Below are 18802 nucleotides of genomic sequence, written 5' to 3'. Positions count from 1 at the left end.
TCTGCAACAACCATGTCACCTAGTATGTTATATTGTAAGAGCAGACTGTCATTGTTGCAACAATTTTATAAACAACTGAAGTAGATGGGGACTTGTTTTAAAGCATTAAAAAAAACTGAAAAAATAGATAAAATGGCTCCAAACAGCTCGTGTGGCGTAATCCAAATATCTGGAAGTCCTGAGATTCCAAATTGATTTGAAAAGACGATATTTACACCCTTTTATAAGCCAAAATTACTGAAGCTCCAGAGCTAAAAGCGTTTGAAGTGGGTGCACTTGATTGACCGCGCATCAAGGGTGTAAATTACGTCTTTTCAAATCAATTTGGGATCTCTGGGCTTCTGGAAACTGAGATTACGCCTGGTGAGCAGTATGGAGCCATTTTGTTTCCTTTCAGTTGTGTTTTTAAATTTTAAAGGTGCCCATCTACGTCAATGTTCCTTTAAATTTGGACATTTTCTGGGTTCTTTGCTATGACTGTAGTCTAAATATCTTTGGGAGGTGACATTTGAGGAAGTCATCTTGGGCTTTGGGAAATACTTTGACACAAAAACTATCTAAAGCTTTTTTAATGCAACCACTGCCTTCAATTGTGCACTATGGCACTTAAGCTATTGTAGAAGTGATATATTGTTCAACCCTTGCCATTTTAACAAAGGACAACGACTAGAGTAGGGACAAGTAGGGACTGAAACATTTGTTTGATGAACTGGTTCAATAACTGTCTTTAATGCAAGACATTTTAGAAGACACTGAGCTCTTTTCTGATGCAGGAGGTGCAAGCTTTTTTCCTAACCTGCTCGTGGGACAGATTGCTATCACTTCATACTTGAATTGTTTTTTATGTTAACTTTATATTGTGTAAGGCACTGCCAATAAATCCATAGAGGTATAAATAATTTATAGCATGAAAAGTTATCAATTGACTGTACACCATTGGTGTATACCATAACTCCCTAGTTATTGTATTCTTTATCCTTCACACCCATTTTTAGTTTTAGTTTTTCTCTTTTACTATTTGATTTGACCTGAAACCTTTCCTTTTTTTTGTCTGTTGTTTATATGATTCAGAACACACACATACACACTGTACCACTGCTGCCAATAAGCTGCTGTAACTCACTAAGCTCTTCCCTGCCTTACTTTCCCTTTTCCAAGCCTCTCCCGACTCTTCCCTGCTGCAGACCTGTAAGACTGCTTGATAAATATGATCATGAACTTAGCCCAGTTTAGATGAGTTAATCAGTGTCACTAAAAGCTTGATTCACACAAACTTTGCACTATCCGGTACTTATTAAATATATAATTCACTTAAAGCAGCTGGAAAAAAAAATAACATGAGCTCTTTGAGGCTTTGTAATTGAATATAACAAATGCGCAGTCCGACATGGTTTCTTGACTCCACACTGAGCCCGTGATAGAAGAAAAACAGGAGGAGGGAGAGGAGGAATCATAATCAGTCTTTCAGCACAAGTTCATCTGCCCCTCACACACCGCTTCCCTTTAAGACCCCGGCCTACAAAGAAGGGGTCAATGGCGGCATTCCTGCTTTGATATCAAAGGTCCCCTGGTTACTCATAGCCCGAACAAAAGCTTTTTCATCTGGCCTGTGGGCAAATCCCCTCCCCTACTCCCTAATAAAAGTAGGGCCCATTGATGTTTCAAAAAAGCCACCATGAGAAGATTGTTTGATAGGCCAACATAGGAATTTTGAAAATTACTACCTTTTTTCATTCTTAACTGTTCCATCACTAATTTTACGATACTGAAATGCTAAAAATCTTATTAAACTATAGTTTTATATGAAAAAGTTGCCAAGATCAGTCTCACCTGCTCATGACGCTGCTGTGATCTCTGTGGACACAGGCTCGATCTCCTTCACGGCCTCCTCGATCACCTCGATCACCTGCGCCATCACCTCTGCACACTTCACCGACGACGTTTTCTCTGTCTCTGGTTCGCTGGCTGCTGCGTCTGTGGCTTGGCTGGGAGCGGAAACCTCCACCGAAGCTGTCGCTTGAGGTTCTTCTGACACCGTTGAGAGTTTATTTTCACTTGCAGGGCTCTTTGCTTTTACGCTGGAGTCTTCCGCCACGGGACTGTTGCCGTCAAACTCTTCCACAGCCTCTTCTTCCACCGACGGTTCCTCGAGTACCTGCGCTGTCTGCAGGACCACTTGGACTGGCATGTGAATCTCAAGCACTTTCTCTTTGTCCTCCTCTGAAGGTGCCTCCGGCTTTGCTTCTTCTGGTTGTGGTTTCACTTCCTCAGTTGCTTCTTTTACTTCTGGTTCCTGAACCTCTGTGTCTTCTTCCTTGACTTCTTCAGGCTCTTCATCTGTCTGACTCTCTGTCTTTATCTCCACCACTTCTTCCACTACAACAGTTTCTTCACTTACATTTACCTCCACAGCTTTCTTCAAACCTTCTTCTGGTTTCTTCTCCTCCTCTTCAGGCGCATCAAGGCTCTCTGCAGTCTCTACTTGGACTGCTTCGATGAGCTCCATGGCGACACACAATGGCTTTGGTGCAGTTTTTTCGCAGGTGACAGCAACAGGGGTATCAGTGGTGATGGGTGTCTCTGTTGCGAGCTCAATCTCTTTCTCTGTTGTTGCCACAGCCTGGACTGGTGCTGGCATGCGGGCTGTTGGGGTTGTTGGCTTTTTGGGTTCTTCTGAAACTTTGTCCATGGCATCTTGAATGACAGCGTCGGCAATGACCTTGCTCTGAGCCTCAATTTCACTGGCCTGCTGACCGTCCTCCTTGACTTCCTCCATCTTCTCATTTTCCTGGTCTGTTTGGACAGCAGTGGCCTCCACAGCCTCTGCAACTGTACCCTCCTCCTTGGTTTCCTCCACCTCAGCTGGCTCTTGGTCAGACTGCACACTGACTGGGGCCACAAGGACCACTGTGTTGGTGATAATAGCAGACCCCTCACTTGGTACAACAACTACGGTGGCTGGCTCGGTCTCCTTTGTGATGGCAGCCTTTGTGGTTTCACATATGGCCTGATCCACCTCTTTTGCAGGGCTGTGTTCTGCAGCGGCAGCAACCTGCTCCGTGGCCATGATCACCTCCTTGGTTTGTATAGTCGGCTCGGTGACTTCTATGCTTGGGGTGCAAACAGCTGCTTCAGATGTCGGCCTAATGGGATCAATTAGACTAACTTTAGGAGAGTTCTCGCTCATGGTGGCAGGCTGAACGACTTCGGACGCCTCTGCAAGAGTGCTAACAATTCCAACTTTCTCAACATCAGGTTCAAAGCCCTCACTGGCTGAATGAATGACGACAGCGCCAACTAGTGAATTTTCAACAACAGGCTCAAGCATGGTGGTTTCTACTTGGTACACTTGGGCTGTCAGCACTTCATCTTCAGTAGCAGTGGCTTCCTCTGTCACTGCTGGCATCTCTTCCCTTGTCACCTCTGTGCTCAGAGCATCACGGATCACAGCCACGTGCTCTATGAGGGGCATTGCAGGTTTCTCCAGAGCTACTTTGGCAATCTCCTTGGTTCCAAGGCCAGTGCAGATAGCCATGGCCTCTTCACGATTGTGTGGTTGCAAGATGGTATTTGTCTTGGACTCTGCCTTCTCAGTTGGTGGTTCATACTCAGTCTTTTCTGAAGCTACCGTTAGTTGTACCTCTTCAACAGTCACAGATGTCTGGGTTGGAATTTCACTGACACTGGCCTCTATGGCTGCAAGAACCTGCTCTGCCCTCTCCGGCATGGGTCCCTGAGGAACAGGAGTAGTTTCAGCAGCTGGAGCCGGAGCGACAGGCTTCACCTCAGCTGTGGACAGTCTGCGTCCTGTGAGTCTTGGAACTACAAGGGGCTCAATAGCCTCATCTTCAGTTTCATCTTCTGCTATGTCAGTGTCAACAGACTTTGGCGTGGCAGCATTCTCAACCTCCTCTGGAATGTCACTCAACTCATCATGTTTGTCATCAATGTCTTCCACAACAGCTGGGATCCATGAAGGTGATCTATCTTCAGCAGTAATTTTATTCTGGATTGCAGCTGGTTCTGAAGCTGATTCTGCAGCTGGTTCTGCTGGTGCTTCCTCTTCAGCTTCAGCTGGCCTGTCATACTCTGAGAGAGGAACCACAGCTGGGGTGTCAGAGTCCTCCTCACCGGAGACCAGTTCAGCGGACACTTGTTTTTCAGCTTTCTTCTTTCTGCGTCCAGGCAAGAACTTCTTCAAAGAGAAAGATGACTCTTCTTTTGGTGCTTCACTGTCTGACAGGACTTTTTCTGCAGACTCCTCTGGCTTTTCCTCAGCTTTGGCCCTGTTCTTCGACATAACATAGCGTTTCAGTGTCTCCCAGGCAGACTCTCGCTCAGGGGGGCTGCTTACAGGTTCAGGAGCAGACACAATTTCTTTCTCAATCTCTTCGGTTTGAGAAACGACAATGGGAGCCTCAGTTTTTTCCTCTTGCTCCCCTTCTGCCGGTGCTGCAGATGCTGCTGGCAATTCCTCTTCAATCTTGGTCTCATCATCGTCATCTGAATCAGAGGTCTTCCTTGTCCTCTTTTTGGGTCCACCCATACACATCAGAGCCTCCCAGGAGACAGAGGTGTCCATTTTCTTTCTGGGCTCCTCAGTGCTGCTGACCAGTTTCTCACCGTTGTCAGACTTTGGCTCTTCCTCAGTTGGCTTATCCTCTTCAGCCTCCTCTTCAACACTCTTATCTGCTAACGCTGCGCTCTCAGAAGAGGAGAGGGTGGCTGACTTTGTCGGCTTCTCAGCCGTGGCTTCATCTTCGCTCTCAGATGACCTTTTCACACGCTTCTTGGGTGTGACCAGTTTCTTGAAGGATGACCAGGCAATAATACCGTCTTTTTTCTTTTCCCCATCAGAGCCAACTTCACCATCATTCTCTTGGCTGCACTCATTCTGGCTCACATCCACAGCAATAACATGCTCTCCTGAATCCTCAGGAGATGTGGGCCCACTTTCAGCTTTTGGAGCCTCTGCCGACTCAGTGGAAGATTGAAGCTGCTCAGCCACCTGCTCCCCAGACTCAGTGAGCTTCGCCTCGGCATCTTTCTTGGTCTTCTGTTTCTTTGTTGAGAGCTTCTTCAAACCAGCACCAGTGAAAAGCTTCTTCAGGGGGCTTCCCTGGGGCTTTGCCTTCTCCTGTGAGGACAGCAGCTCAGCCTCAGTGGTCACCTCTGCTGGAGCCTTCTCCTCTTCTGCACTTGCTTCAGCCTTTTCCTCTTCCTGTTTGGTCTCTTCAGTAGTATTTTCTGCAGGAGCAGGGGTTTCAACAATGACCTCAGGCTCTGATTTCACTTCCTCTGGAGTAGTTGTGGCCTCCTTCTTGGGCTCTGGTGTTTCTTCCTCAGGAGTTGCTGGTGCTTCCTCCTTGGTTTCTTGCTCCACCTCCTCCTTCACCTCCTCCTCCTTCTCTTCCACAGCAGCAGCAGCATCAGCAGGTTCTTCTGTGTTAGCTGGCTCCTCCTCAACAGCTGCCTCCTTGTCTTCCTCTTCTTTTGGCTTCTTGATGCTGGCCTTCTTTCTCAGGGTAGAGAAAATTCCAGCCATGAAGAGCTTTCTGAAGGGTGACACAGTGGTCTCCTGGGGTAGCGGAGGGGTCTCTTCTTCCTTCTCGGCTCCTTCCTCCTTGACTGCTTCATCAGTAGCTTCAGTGACGGGGCCTTCAGCTGGAACATCAGTGGGTTCAGCTTTGTCACCATCTTGAATGACTTCGGCTTCCGCAGTAGATGCCTCGGTGTCAGCCTCCTTTTCTTCAGCTGTGCTCTTCTCCTCATCAGTGGCAGCCTCCACCTCCTTTGTAGGCTCATCAGTCTTACTAACCTCCTCTCCTTCTTTATCTTTGACTAAGACTAGCTTCACAGGCTCTTTCTCGTCACTTTTGTCCTTCTTCAGTGTGAACTTGAAGCCCACAAAGCGGAAGATTTTCTTGAAGCCCACTTCACTGGCATCACTAGGTTTCTCCTCTGCTGCTTTCTCCTCAACAGCAGAGATGTCATTGGCATCAGGAGACTCTTTCTCCACTTTCTCGCCGTTCACTTGAGGAGCCACTTCGTCCTGGATGGCGTCCATAGTCTCAGGAGCCTCCTCCTTCTGAGCCACGGACACACCATCTGGCTGGCCAACTGAAATGACAAGAAATAGAGCAGACATTGGTGAGATTTGTCATCTCTGTTTTCCCTCTGCACCTCAAGGATCACTAACAATACTCACATGTTATTAAGAAAAAAATGACTCTATCAGTTTTGATTGAACAGAAACAGGTCATGATATAAAATCAAATCATCCTCCCAGGCAGCACAAGTCACTCCTCACGTCTTCAATAAAAATGTCTTTGTCCATTACGCTAAGCATGAACTCCATTAAATAAAAAAACACGTTTTATATTATCGATGAGAAAGCCATCTGCAGATAATCAGAGACGTTGCAAGGAAAGTATTCACTGAGGTCCTGACCCCCAGAACAGATTTTATTAAGCGTGTGACTATCTAATTGGTATCAGGTTTCAATTTGGTAGAGCTAATCCTGTGCAAAGTAAGCACGCCAAAGAAATACAAGTTTAGGCATTGACACAAATAAAACAGTAATCCACAGAGAAAGCTTCATAGAAAATGTTGCACAATGAGAGTAATTCTAGTCAATACTTGTGGGTTGTTATTAACAAGGGAACATCATTTGTACAATTTCGACTTTCTTTTGATGGTTAAACTGGATAACTAATTTCATTATTGTGGTTCCAATACAAATGTAAGACAGATCACAAAAAAGCATCTGAGATAATACACACAAACACATGATGTCTGTCTGCTTTCACTTTATGTGATTAGACAGAGGAAGGCATAGGGGGATGACAACCTGCCAGCGCTTTTTTTTTTTCTCTCTGCCTTTCTCCTCAGGTCTCACCACAGTCTGCAAAACTTCACATGTGATACCTCTGGACTCTCAAAACAAATTCCCAGGACTTTTAATGCCTGGCTATCAGCTTACCTGATTACACACAGTGGGAAACACAAGACGTATACGCACTCCCTGACACCATGCAAACTGTGGGAACTGCCTCCTTCTCTTTACTTGTCGGTCACTTTAAAAGCACATGTCAAAAAAAAATATGTGATGCTCTTAACTATGAATAACCCTTTTATTCAAAACTAGTACACCCAAATGTATATGGGAAATGCTGTCTGCTATGAAAGTTGGATTCAGTTTTCAAATGAATCTGTGAAAGATGACTATGTTCTTGTCTCACACAAAAATGTAAAATTATGCACCCACATCTGTCCACATCCTTTTGCTAAATTATAGACATGAACCTTCAGTCAGTAGCGCTGCATTCCTAGAATATTATAGCTTTTGAAGAAAGCCTTTCACGTTAAATTTGTATGACGAAATAAAGAAGCGCTTTCATGTTGTTGGTGAGGGCACACCCATATCTTATGTATAGATTTGACTCGAGAGGAATGTGAGCTATGCCTTTCACGCAAATTATTTTAGGATGCTCTAAACATAATCTGAATTTAAATGCTAGGGGACTTCAAGAATGTTTATTTGTTTTTTTCAGTTAAAGTGCGTCTCGACTGCTCCCATGGAGGAGTCAAACCAAACAATAAGGGCCTCTACTACTACTTCTACTACAACTACTACCCCTCCTTAAAATAAGTCCCAATCCCCTTGACCCAAATTCCACCACAGCAGGATGGATGGGGACCCACCCCCCTTCACAAGGCACACACACATGTGAACACAATAGCCTTCTAACCCTCTCTGGCCTCCGAAAATAAAGGAAGAGGGGGTGGTCCACTTTTCTACCATCAAGACACACTGCAGCTTGTAGGAGGTTTGCTGACTTTACCAAACCGATGTTAACACGAAGAAAGAAAGCCCTGAGTGACTAATAAAATAATCATGTTGCACATTTCTCAGAAGAAGAACCACAAACCTCTTACAAAAACTCAGTAACTAAACTAAACCAAAAAAACAAATCCTTGTTAGTGTACGTAATTGAACCAGTTCCTCTAAGCTGTTTTCATTGAACTTCCGGTGCAGTGCCTTGAATGAAGATGTCTATGTGTGTGTGTGTGTGTGTGTGTGTGTGTGTGTGTAGGCCAGGCCTGACTGTTCGCAAGCCAGACGAGGCCATGTGTGTCTACATGTATAATAAAACAGGAGTCATGTTGATTTAACAGACTGCTGGCATCTCTCCCGTCTTTTTGATCTCTGTTTTCCTGCCTTTTTTTTTTTTTACCAACACACAACTGTTAACATCTCCAGATTGATTTGGTTTTAGAGGTGGGAGGTCGGGGGCGGGGGGTTAATGTGTGATGGAGGGAGGAGGATGGGTGTTTTGAATAACGACTGTACCAGAAAGAATGCGAGCGTGAGGGGTGAGGCTACAGGGGGTGAGGCGGGGACAGTCAAGAGATGAAGGGATGGTGTTGAGGGGGGGTCTTGCCCTGGGGCCGAAGCCCTAAGAGGGTGTTACATATCTCAGACTCACACATTCATAGTTGAGATGCTTCTCTCCACTGCAGACAGGCTTTGTTTATGTGTGAGGGCATGTTGTAAGACGATGCTCTCGTATTAAATATCATCGCCGCAGCCAAAAAACAATTGCCGCAAATCAACACCAGTCTCCAGTGAGATCAGATAATGTTTCTGTTGTGGCTTTTTCAGCCCTATTATGAGTCTGTGTGCTGTTGAAGCGGATAAAAACGTAGCCAAATATATGCAAATCCTTGTTGTTATTAATTGTCTGGAGCACAAGCCCTTTAAACAAAAGAAGTCAGTTAAAAACAGGGCAAGGAGACGCCCCGCGCCCTCCCCCCAACAGACCCTGTCTGGCACCCCCTCTCTATATCAAAGATGTGGTCAAAGTGGCTTCGGGGGATCCTGCTCATCAACAGCTTAAACTTAAACAACAACCACTTTCTACTACGTCCTTTATCTTATTAACAACAACAAAAGATGTAGCCGTATGTTAAATTAGATCAAAAATATGAAAAACACAAATATTTATGTGTCAACATCAGTGTTTTGATATTTCATCTATGTGCAGAGATCACCGTAAAACAAAACATTTCAGACCTGCCCCATCTGAACCATCACTCCCAGTTATAAGACCTGAAGGAGAAATTGGTCTTGGCATGTAATTAATTCCATACGCCCCTTTCTCCTCCCTCCCTATCCTCCGAGGCTAAACTGAATAAGCCCACTGGGAATTAGGATCCCTACTCTAATCTAATGAAACACTTCACATGACGGGATACAGGGAGCTGGCTCGGGCAGTGACATGAGATAAAAAGCAGGCTTTGGGAATATTTCTGTGGATGCATCTTCATTTATTTGTTCTATCTGGCAGCTGTCACTGTGAAACTACTTTCCAACACAGAAGTTTGGCAGGAGTGTACTTCCGAGTTCAGGGCACTCATCAGTGGGTGGTTAAAGCACTTTGAGTGGCACTTGTACAGTAGATAAACAGGTTTTTATAGTGTAACTGCAAAAAGGGATGGAAAAAGAAGGATGTTTGGTTTTCTTACCCATTTTCTGTAAAGCTACTAGTGATACTCAAGAATGATGAATAAACACTTGATGATACACAAGCTAAATGATTATATAAAAGTGAATAAAAAGAGAAAATTACAGCATTAAAACGTTATATTGCTTTCTACACGATAAGGCTCTGCAGTGGCCAAAGCAAAGTCACCTCCAAGTAAAATCACTCGACCGTGCCGGGACGTCTACTATCCACAATGCTGACTAACCACACCCTCAGGACAACAATGCCTTCAGCGATACTCATTCATGAAACAAGAAACCACTGCTTTAGTTTTAGACACACTCCATTGGAATAAATGATTTAAAGTCAGCAAATATTGTCAAAAAAGTTTCCTTTACTTTGAATAAATGCAACCACTTTTTCTTTTTAGCAAAGTCGAATAAAACTTCAAATTGATAAAAGAAAAAGAACATAACCTCATTGAATCATTCTTACCTGTTAGAGTTATTGTCCCAAGCATTGGTATAAAAGTCCCAAAATCCTTTCTCCAAAAAAATCACCAACACAAAAACAGATACCAAAAAGTTTCAGATGATTAAAAAAATAAGTCTACACTTGTATTTCTGTTGTTTTCCTTTGCTTTTCTGCTCACTCAATAAAATCTATTTACTTGTAATTATTCTTCTGTGAGTCTTCTCCGTCTTGACGAGCAAACTGTGTGAAGCTGTCCCTCTTTCTCTCTCTTCCAGCACCTCTCAGCCAGTATGAACAGAAAAGAGGGCTCCACACACATTTCAACAGACTGACACACATGTCATGTTAGGACCACCCCTGCCTCCCTCTTCCTCCCACCTCCCACCTCTCTCTCCTCTCTTCAGCTGTTCTGAATGAGCCCCCCCCTCCTCCTCCACCTCCTCCTTATCCACTCACCCTCCCTCAGACTTCACCGTCCACCAGGGATGACTGGAGCTCAACATGTGACCTTTCAGGGAGGAATTTGTTGCCAAAAAAAACTGCAACTATTGTAAATGTTCAAACTCCATATTACACCCCCTCCTCCTGGCCCTGTTTCATACGCACATTGTTTCTCTGGAGAAAGGGGGGACTCTACGGACTCTTTATCTGGCCTTAATACCCATATGTGCCCTCAAAAGGCAGACTGTTTTTCTCAAACACCCACCCCACCTCCTCTCCCCTTTACTCCCCTTTCTCAGGAGGCAACCAAGCTCCACTCCGTATCTCATGCCACTAGTTATGTCGTAGAAATGTTAATGGGGGAAGATCAACACTCTCACATAACTTTTTATTAATTCCTACTTTAAAATGATGATCTTTTCAGCATTTAGGGGCTCCCAATCCCAAATCTTTAAAGCATAATTGATAAAATAGCAAAACTTAGTTCACTAAAACTACCCAGTTTGAGGCAAAGTTCACACCAAAGGCCGAAAAAACCCAAACCATGAACGGGGGTGCCATCGGGTTGCCGCCTGCCCCCTGTGAATGTTAATAGGCCCCTCTCAATTACACCAATACAGACACATTTAATTCAGCTTTTGTCTGAGGGGGGGGGGAGAGACTGGAAGGAATGCAGATAAATCCTCAGGTAAATACCAGCATAATCAGATCTGTCACACTTCGGCATTGTCCCACAGGAATGTGTGAATTCCATCTAGAAGGCTCCCAAATGGGTGATAACAGCAGTAATCAAGTACCGTCTGAAAGCGCCCCCCTAACTCAAAGATGTGCATGCTTTTAAATGTGGGCACTGTATGCACACTTGATGACAAGCCTAGCTGTAATCATCAAGATAAGTGTCAGCTGTAGGCACGAAATTAAAAGTGGCAGCAACAGGAAACACATCTGTGTGAATTCTTACTCAAAGTGTCTCCAGAACTCCTAAACGTGCGTTTTGTCAATTTCTAAGATGCAAACAAACAAAGCTACTTAAAATCAAATCGGAAAATCTCTCAGGCTAAATGTGGGCAAAGCAAATCATCTTCTCTTTATCTGACACCACTTCCTGTGAGTTTCTTCAGATCCATTGAATTGAAAGAGCCGTGAACACGGAGATCTATGCTCATGAATGGAAAGCTTCATGGTTTTTATCGAGCAGGAGTGAGAAAGGAGGTGTTCATGTTAGGAAGACGGAAAACAGTCATAAATCTAATAAGACATATTATTGTCAGGGAAAAGTTCCAGATGACAGAGGAGATTCAGCTCTTTCCTAACTCTTTGTAACTTTGTTATGTTTTAAGAGGTAGCAGCAAGTTTAAAGGGAAATCCTATGGTTATATCATAAAATAACTATTCATGTGATGACAGCAATTTACTAAGAATTTCATTCTGACACACCACTGAGGCTTTCTGTTATTGCAGTGAGTCATCTGGTTGGTATTTAACTATCTACAATACTACATAATGGCCACTATGACAGTACTGTGTATTATGCTGAGTGGACAGTGAGTCAGACTGAAGGGAATTTAGAGTTTGATGAGAGGCCCTCATCTTCCTTTTCCCTCCCTACTTCCGCCATATGACTCATTCACATCAGTCACATTCCTGGACTTACATACATCCTGAGAGATTCTCAGCTTCAGCTTACACTGAGTACGATGGGAAATGATGTCGTAAATAAACCGTCTAGGAGTAACAGAACAAGGGAGACAGTTTTTAATTAAAGTATTAACAAATCCTACGAGAAAAAACATCCAGCTCTGAATTTTTCTAAATGTTGCCTTGGCCTGATATGACTTAGAAACACTTTGTGACATGTTTATGACTAAGAAAGACTAAATAAAAACACTAATGCAGTTCTCTAAACCCTCATAATTGTGTTGTCTTCCCTCTTTTCCTGTTTTGGTCTCAGTGCTAATTTGATTGACCTCTTGAACCGTATGAACCTGCCGTAACTGCCTAACTTTGTCCAAACAAACAGAACGGAACGATTATTTTGTTACATTATCCCAAATTCAGCGATTTTATTCAATGTAGCGGTGTGTTAATTTTATTCGCCTGTTGCTATAACTCACAAGGACACATTACCTTGTCTGTGAACATGTCTCGCCTGATAGATTTTTATCAGCAATAGTGCTTTTTCAATAATGAAGCCTCCCACGATCCCACGCTACTTTTGTTTTGTTTTGATTGAGACCTGTGCTTTCAAGTTTTCTAGTTTCCTTTTGATCGCATGTCTTGCACTGATTGTCACCTATATGCCAGTTTCTGTCCCAACAATGACAAAACAGTTGTTTTTTAGAAATGCTGAAAAAATGTTGCACTTGGGGGCGTATACTAATTTTGTGTCCAATGAAACACAATGTGTGTGTGTTTTTGCTACGTTCAACTAGCTCTCGGTTTTCAGTCTAACAAATGAAAGACTCAGATGCCACAAATGCCACATACACTACAAAATAGCCATCAATCAGCCACCTGGTCCTTCTCACTTTAGACTGGTCATGTGCTTAATGCTACTGGGTTAGCCCGCTGAATGAGAGTCTGTTACTGTACTCTAACTCGTTCTTCAGCTCAGCGCCTTCCTCGGGTCTTCATGCCAGGTAACCCGCTGAATGAGAGTCTGTCGCCAGTCTGTACTCATGGCTGTTCTCCAGGTTGCGATCGTAGTTACTGTCAATTTGAAAGCCCTAACGCCAGTCAATATCCATGACAAGTCCCTCTCAAGATTCCTGTTTTTTACGGGACACCTAATTATGTGGAATCTAAAAGCACTCTGCTCACGATTTCATGAGAACCTTTACATGAAGAATCATGTGCATTAAAGTATGCACAAGGCATCTGGAATAACTCCATCTGATACAGCTGTAAACCGCCTGACAAAGACACTGAATACAATACTGTCAGACTGAGAGGACTTAGATATTTTAACAAGCTACTCAAAGTAAAAACCGTACACTGACGGGTCGATTTAAATATGTTCTCCTCATTTTTCTGATTTTCTGATTAGATTCAAATAGGCTGCAACCACCACATTACAATGAAATCCATGTTTTTTGTGTTTAAACTGCAGTTAAGTCAGGATAACACAGAGCCAAGTCTAAGGGGTTGACGCCCCACATATCTTGATAAATCAGAAAACGTGCCTGAGTTGAGGAATGTCTGAGGAGGGGTGTTGAATGGTCAGGGTTGGGGGTTGGGGTGCTGGGCGGAGGGGCTTTTTGTTGCCTGCAAAGAAGTGAATGACATCATCGGACAGCACTGAAGAAAACGCCTCCTACTCTTCCAAGAACTGGATGGGATGATGTTGAAATAATTGGAGGAAAGGGAAACGAGGGCCGAGAGAGTGTGAAACTGCCTGAGATCAGAGAGTTTTTCATTCAATACATGTCCTTTCTTCTCTATTTTTTGATTCTGTTTAAGTCTTTTCACACCATCACTTTTTATGTCCCGAATCCACACTCCAGTCCTCTTTCATCCCTCGCCCTCTCCACCGCTCTCCCCCCATTTCTTCTGTCCTCTTGAGCCCACGTCCCACCCCCCACTCCTGCGTGTGTGTGGGCCGGAGGGATGGATAAGAATGTCGGACAGGAAACGCAGTCACTTCTTGACATCACTGCTTCCTCTTCCTTTTGCCCGTTTCCTCGAGTTACATGTCGTTCTGTACTCAGCACAGTCCGTCCAACAAGCTTTCCGGCTTTTCTTGCTGAGATTACAGTACAGTGCGTGATGAGCGTCGTAGATGTGACGTCTCAGATTTGAATACTTCCTGACCATCTTTTGTTTATTTTTGTCGCAAAACAATTGAGCGCCATGCAGCTTTCGTTTGAGAGAGAATCGGTCGGTTCCATAAAATCAATATTATCTTATCTTTGCGATCAAGTATGTATGCTTTGGGTGAAGTACTGCATTGCCTTCAGAGGGGTATGTTTAGCCAGCCTTTGCCATCTGTTATGTTTGCATTCCTGAAATATCTGCACCAGCGACTTGGCATTCCAGTTGTTGTTATGCATCATCTCGTCTTCCAGTACAGAAAGAAGAAAGAAACATCTCCTGGTGCTTGAAAAGACCCTGAAAATGGTCCACATTTACAAACGAGTGCAACAGGCAAGAGTCGAATGAGAAGGACTTATCAGCTTGTCAATTTTGCCGGTTTGTGTGATTTGTGCTTTGATCCACAGAGCTCTGCATCTTCAAATGCATGTCCAAAGGTAGTCTAGATGAAAGATTTGCACCCAATAGCGGAAAGAGGCCGGTGAAAAAAGTGTCTCATCTCGTCTCTGAGCCAACAAAGATGGTTCCCACTCCCTACCCAGCTGCATCGCATGAGAACTCGCCCAAAAATGCTCTTCACGATTGCTCTTACCCCTCATTCTCTTCCTGGCTGCTTATCCATCTTCCTTACCTCAGTCTCATGCACGGCTCTGCTTAACATTAGGATTTGGCTGAGATCCATTAACATGTGCTTGATTTACACTCAGAAATTGTTTAATGTATTTTATCTCAGCTGGATGTTCAAAATTTAATTCTCCTGAAACGCCCAACAGAGTGAGTAATTCTGACTGTTTCCACAACAACTTTGCTTGTTTTGGGATTTTCTAGAAACAAATGTCGGTAACTTAAGACAAGGTGGACTTAGGCAGATCACTGAAGGATCGCATGTCCAGCATCAAGAAGATTACACTCGATTCTTGCATCGGAGGAAAGTGAAAAACCTCACTTCAGTGACACATACTTGGCATAAATATAAAGATGTTATCATTAATTGCAAAGTAAAGATGACTTATTATAGTATATGGATACTCTGTGCTTTGTATGAGGGACCTTAACGCTATTAAAGGAGGATAAGAAGGAGGGGTCAGTCACATTCCTGGTCCATTCTCTCAATCCTCCATGTGCCTGGGGGAGGTTAGGGGTTGAGGAGGGAGATTAGGTTCCCTGATGCCGGGAAAGATGAGAGAGGAGCTCCTGCGGAGACGATTGGGTCCTGGGGGGTCTGAGAAGTCTACCATGAGTTTGACCATATTACTGTAATGTTAGGCCCTCTGTACCTGGGACGCTCATTTTAATACTCATAGGGATGGACTCTCGACAAACAATTAACCTTTTGTTTTTTATACGGTGCATTTTGGATACACCATGACTGTCTATCCAGCAGTACAGACCATTTGTTTTATATGATGAACGCGAACACACTGTCAGACTGGACAATACAGCATCTGCTTTTTTTACATGGACCGAGCTTCTGGGTCTGATAGGTGAAGCCAATATGGCAGTGCCTTAAACCTGCATTCTTTTGAAACCGGTTGCAAACCAGTCACTAGCTTCAAGCCTTCTTCAATACAGCATGATGTTCACTGTGGAAATTATGGTCCCATTTAGGGTAAAATAGATGATAAAGTTTGGTATGGTTTAGGGCATGGCTACCTTGTGGTTGACACAATGACTTTGGAGATCCCCTGACCATTCCTCCAGTTGATGTTTGCGGTTTTTAATTCATTGTCTGGACAACTATTCGACCGATTGCTTTACAATTCAGTACACAGATTCATGTCGCCTTCAGGATGAACTGTAGCCTCATAATTTCAGATCACCTGACTTTTTATCAGGTCAAAACAGTAATTTGACTGTACTTTTGTGGCTCTACTTTGTTAGCATGCTGATGTTAGCTCAAAGCACTGCTTTGTCCAGGTGTAGCCTCACAGAACTGCTAGCTTGACTTGTCTAACCAGAATCAAGCAGAAGAGTTGTGTTTAACAGCCGGATCTGTTACAATAATGACTTGATGTCATTGCTTTGACAAGCAATAAAAATGTCACTTCAAAAATAATTTAAAAAAAAAGTAAATACAAGTTGTTTTCTGTGTGTTATAAGTAAACAATCCACCAACGGTACAAGTGAAAATGTGCTTGTGAAGATTTGTTTAAATAAGATGTGATGTCTAAAAATTTAAAAGCCCCTTTAAGTCACAGAAATGTGACTTAAAGGGGTTGGATTTTGATTTTCTTGCAGTGAAGTTAAAGTTAGCATTACAGTATGATGTCTCAGCATTCAATTATCCAATTGTATATGGGGAAATTGGCCGTCAGTATTTTGGCGAGTGCAGTCGGCTGAGAGATTAGATTTTTGATTAGCTTGCCGTCAACTGATCAGGTTATTGCTGACGATCTAGTCTGTCAGAACTTACTCAAGCTTCATTTAAATAGCTAAAACACCATTCGGGAAAAAGTAAAGCTTTCTTTCTGATCAGTTTACAGGCTGAAGCGGCAGTTGACATACAGCAGATTTCTAATCGACTTCTCTTATCCTCTGTTGCCCTGAAGTGGATTCTTAAAGCACCCACTTTATTACAAATGACTAAATAAAACATGCTGCACAGATGAACATAATTGAACAACTGACTGGACAATGATGGATCTTGAGGGGCTGAGGGCCTTTTAAGCACTCAATCTAAAACTCTGCCTCCCGAACACTTTCCTCTGGGATCACTTCCCTTCTCTGAGGAGGAGAAATCATTCTGACGTCTCGCAGCGAGTTGATGGATCAGCATCTGCGCAAACCGAGGACAAAAGAATTCCTCCCAGTAGTGTGAGTACAGTAGAAAAAGGTGCACAAGAAGATCTTGAGGAACAGCGCCTGTAATAAGTATTGTCAGCTGGAATGTAAAAGGAATACGGGCCAGAATCCAAACGGAGAGATCCAGCGGCTGGATTGTATTATGACGACTGTACGACGTGAGGCCTTGTTGGCAGAGATCACACAGAGCTTAATTGAAGGGAGAGGTCCCTTCCACAGGCGTGATGAACGTTTTGGCAACACAGCTCTGTATGTCCCCCGGGCCGGGCCTGAGTAAGTCCATCCTGGAATTAAATCATGGCCACACACACAAATACACACACGCACACACACACACCTACAGTACGCACTGTACGTTCACCTCGTAAAAGTTAACACCTGCAACCAAAAAGAAATAAAAACGTAGCACAAAGAGACTCTAGTGAATCGTTTCTGACAATTCATGACACAACTAGGACCTATCTTACTTTCTGACTTACTAGGACAGCTACAGTATGCAATACAATTCATCGTATTGTACCGAATCAGGTTGTAAAATACTATGCAAGAAAACAGAGAACAGTTGATTAACGTGACTGCAGCAGAGGTGACCTCCATTGTCGGGTGTTTATGTATTGTAATGTTGACTTTGCTGTCTGGAGCTGGAGGGAAAATATACTTTACTTCATGAACAAAAAGTTACAGAGAGCAGAAGGGAAAAGAGGAGCAGTAGTGATTGACCTGAATCACTCACACAGGCACACGCATCCAGTGTGCGTCGTTGCTTGCTAACTTATGGCTAATGTACAGTAAAATAATGTGGCTGTTCGGAGCAAATAAGTACTCTCGCAAGTAACACGAATAAACACAAATGATACTGCGGTCAAGACAAGATAACAGTAAACCGGTGGATTTCTCTGGGTTTGGAAACATTTGGGATAGTAGACATACTCAACCAGCCAAATATTTAACAAATGTAGTCATTTTTAGACATTTTAATGCAGAATCCTTCCACATTATATCATTAACTTCATCGCATCAGAAAAGGGGTGAACATTAGCGTGTCCTCCCAGGTGTCATGTTTACGCCAACTGGACCTGGAACCATTAAATCTGCTGAGTCATTGGACCTGGGAATGAATGCAGATTGTACCCTTCTCCTCTGAAGACAAAAGCCAGATGTTAGTGGGTGTGAGTGAGTTTTTTGTCCAGTGTGAAAGGGGAAATAGAGAAATGTAGTTTTTGTCAATCAAATACTTGATTGATTCTCCAAACACAAGCACAGTACAGAAAGTGACACAAAGTTTAAACGTCAACGCTCTGTTCTTGGTTTGGACTGACAACTTGAGTATGTACGTGACACTGATTTCTACACATCCATTCATGAATTAAATCAGTGGATTGATTTAATGAGGTGAACTGCACCCATTTGGTCCCGTGAGTGCAATGAAACAAACAGACGTGCATTATTTGACGAAGAATGATCAAATAAACACAAAACTGCCTTGAACGCATATGAACACACTCACACAGTCAGCATTCTTTCCTTCTCAATCCTTCCAGAAAACTTCATCTGTCCTCTTTTTAGAGCCTGTGAGCCACCTGGGAGGGACCGTCAACGCTCCGGCCAGCGAATTACATCAGCTATGATGTCAGTCTTTGGGCTCCCACTGCACCCCATGCGCCCACACCCCTGAAATTAGCAACCCAAACACACATACAGGCTTGTGTGCACGTCTAAATGGAAAACACAGCACACAACAAATTTTGTTATGAGACTGACCTATAAAAAGATCAATATGGTTACTT

The 18802-nt window shown here is 43.5% G+C and overlaps 1 protein-coding gene across 2 annotated transcripts in view; it reads right to left on the bottom strand.

Moving 5' to 3' along the window:
- The window catches only part of akap12b (A kinase (PRKA) anchor protein 12b), a 49767-nt gene that overhangs the window by 2374 nt on the left and 28591 nt on the right, over window positions 1-18802 (bottom strand). The window contains exons 1-2 of one of the 2 annotated variants that reach the window (XM_084378480.1): window positions 9984-10252; window positions 1831-6120 (exon numbers count right to left, since the gene is read on the bottom strand). In XM_084378480.1, the coding sequence (XP_084234606.1) occupies window positions 1835-6120; window positions 9984-10008 (4311 nt within the window). In that variant the 5' untranslated portion in view covers window positions 10009-10252 and the 3' untranslated portion in view covers window positions 1831-1834. Of the gene's footprint in view, window positions 1-1830; window positions 6121-9983; window positions 10253-18802 lie in introns of those variants that run through there. The other variant, XM_084378479.1, reaches the window with a different exon arrangement.

The sequence above is a fragment of the Pagrus pagrus genome, assembly GCF_965226575.1.
Source record: "Pagrus pagrus genome assembly, chromosome: 16".
Lineage (NCBI taxonomy): Eukaryota > Metazoa > Chordata > Actinopteri > Spariformes > Sparidae > Pagrus > Pagrus pagrus.
This window is presented reverse-complemented; position numbering and strand designations above follow the sequence as displayed.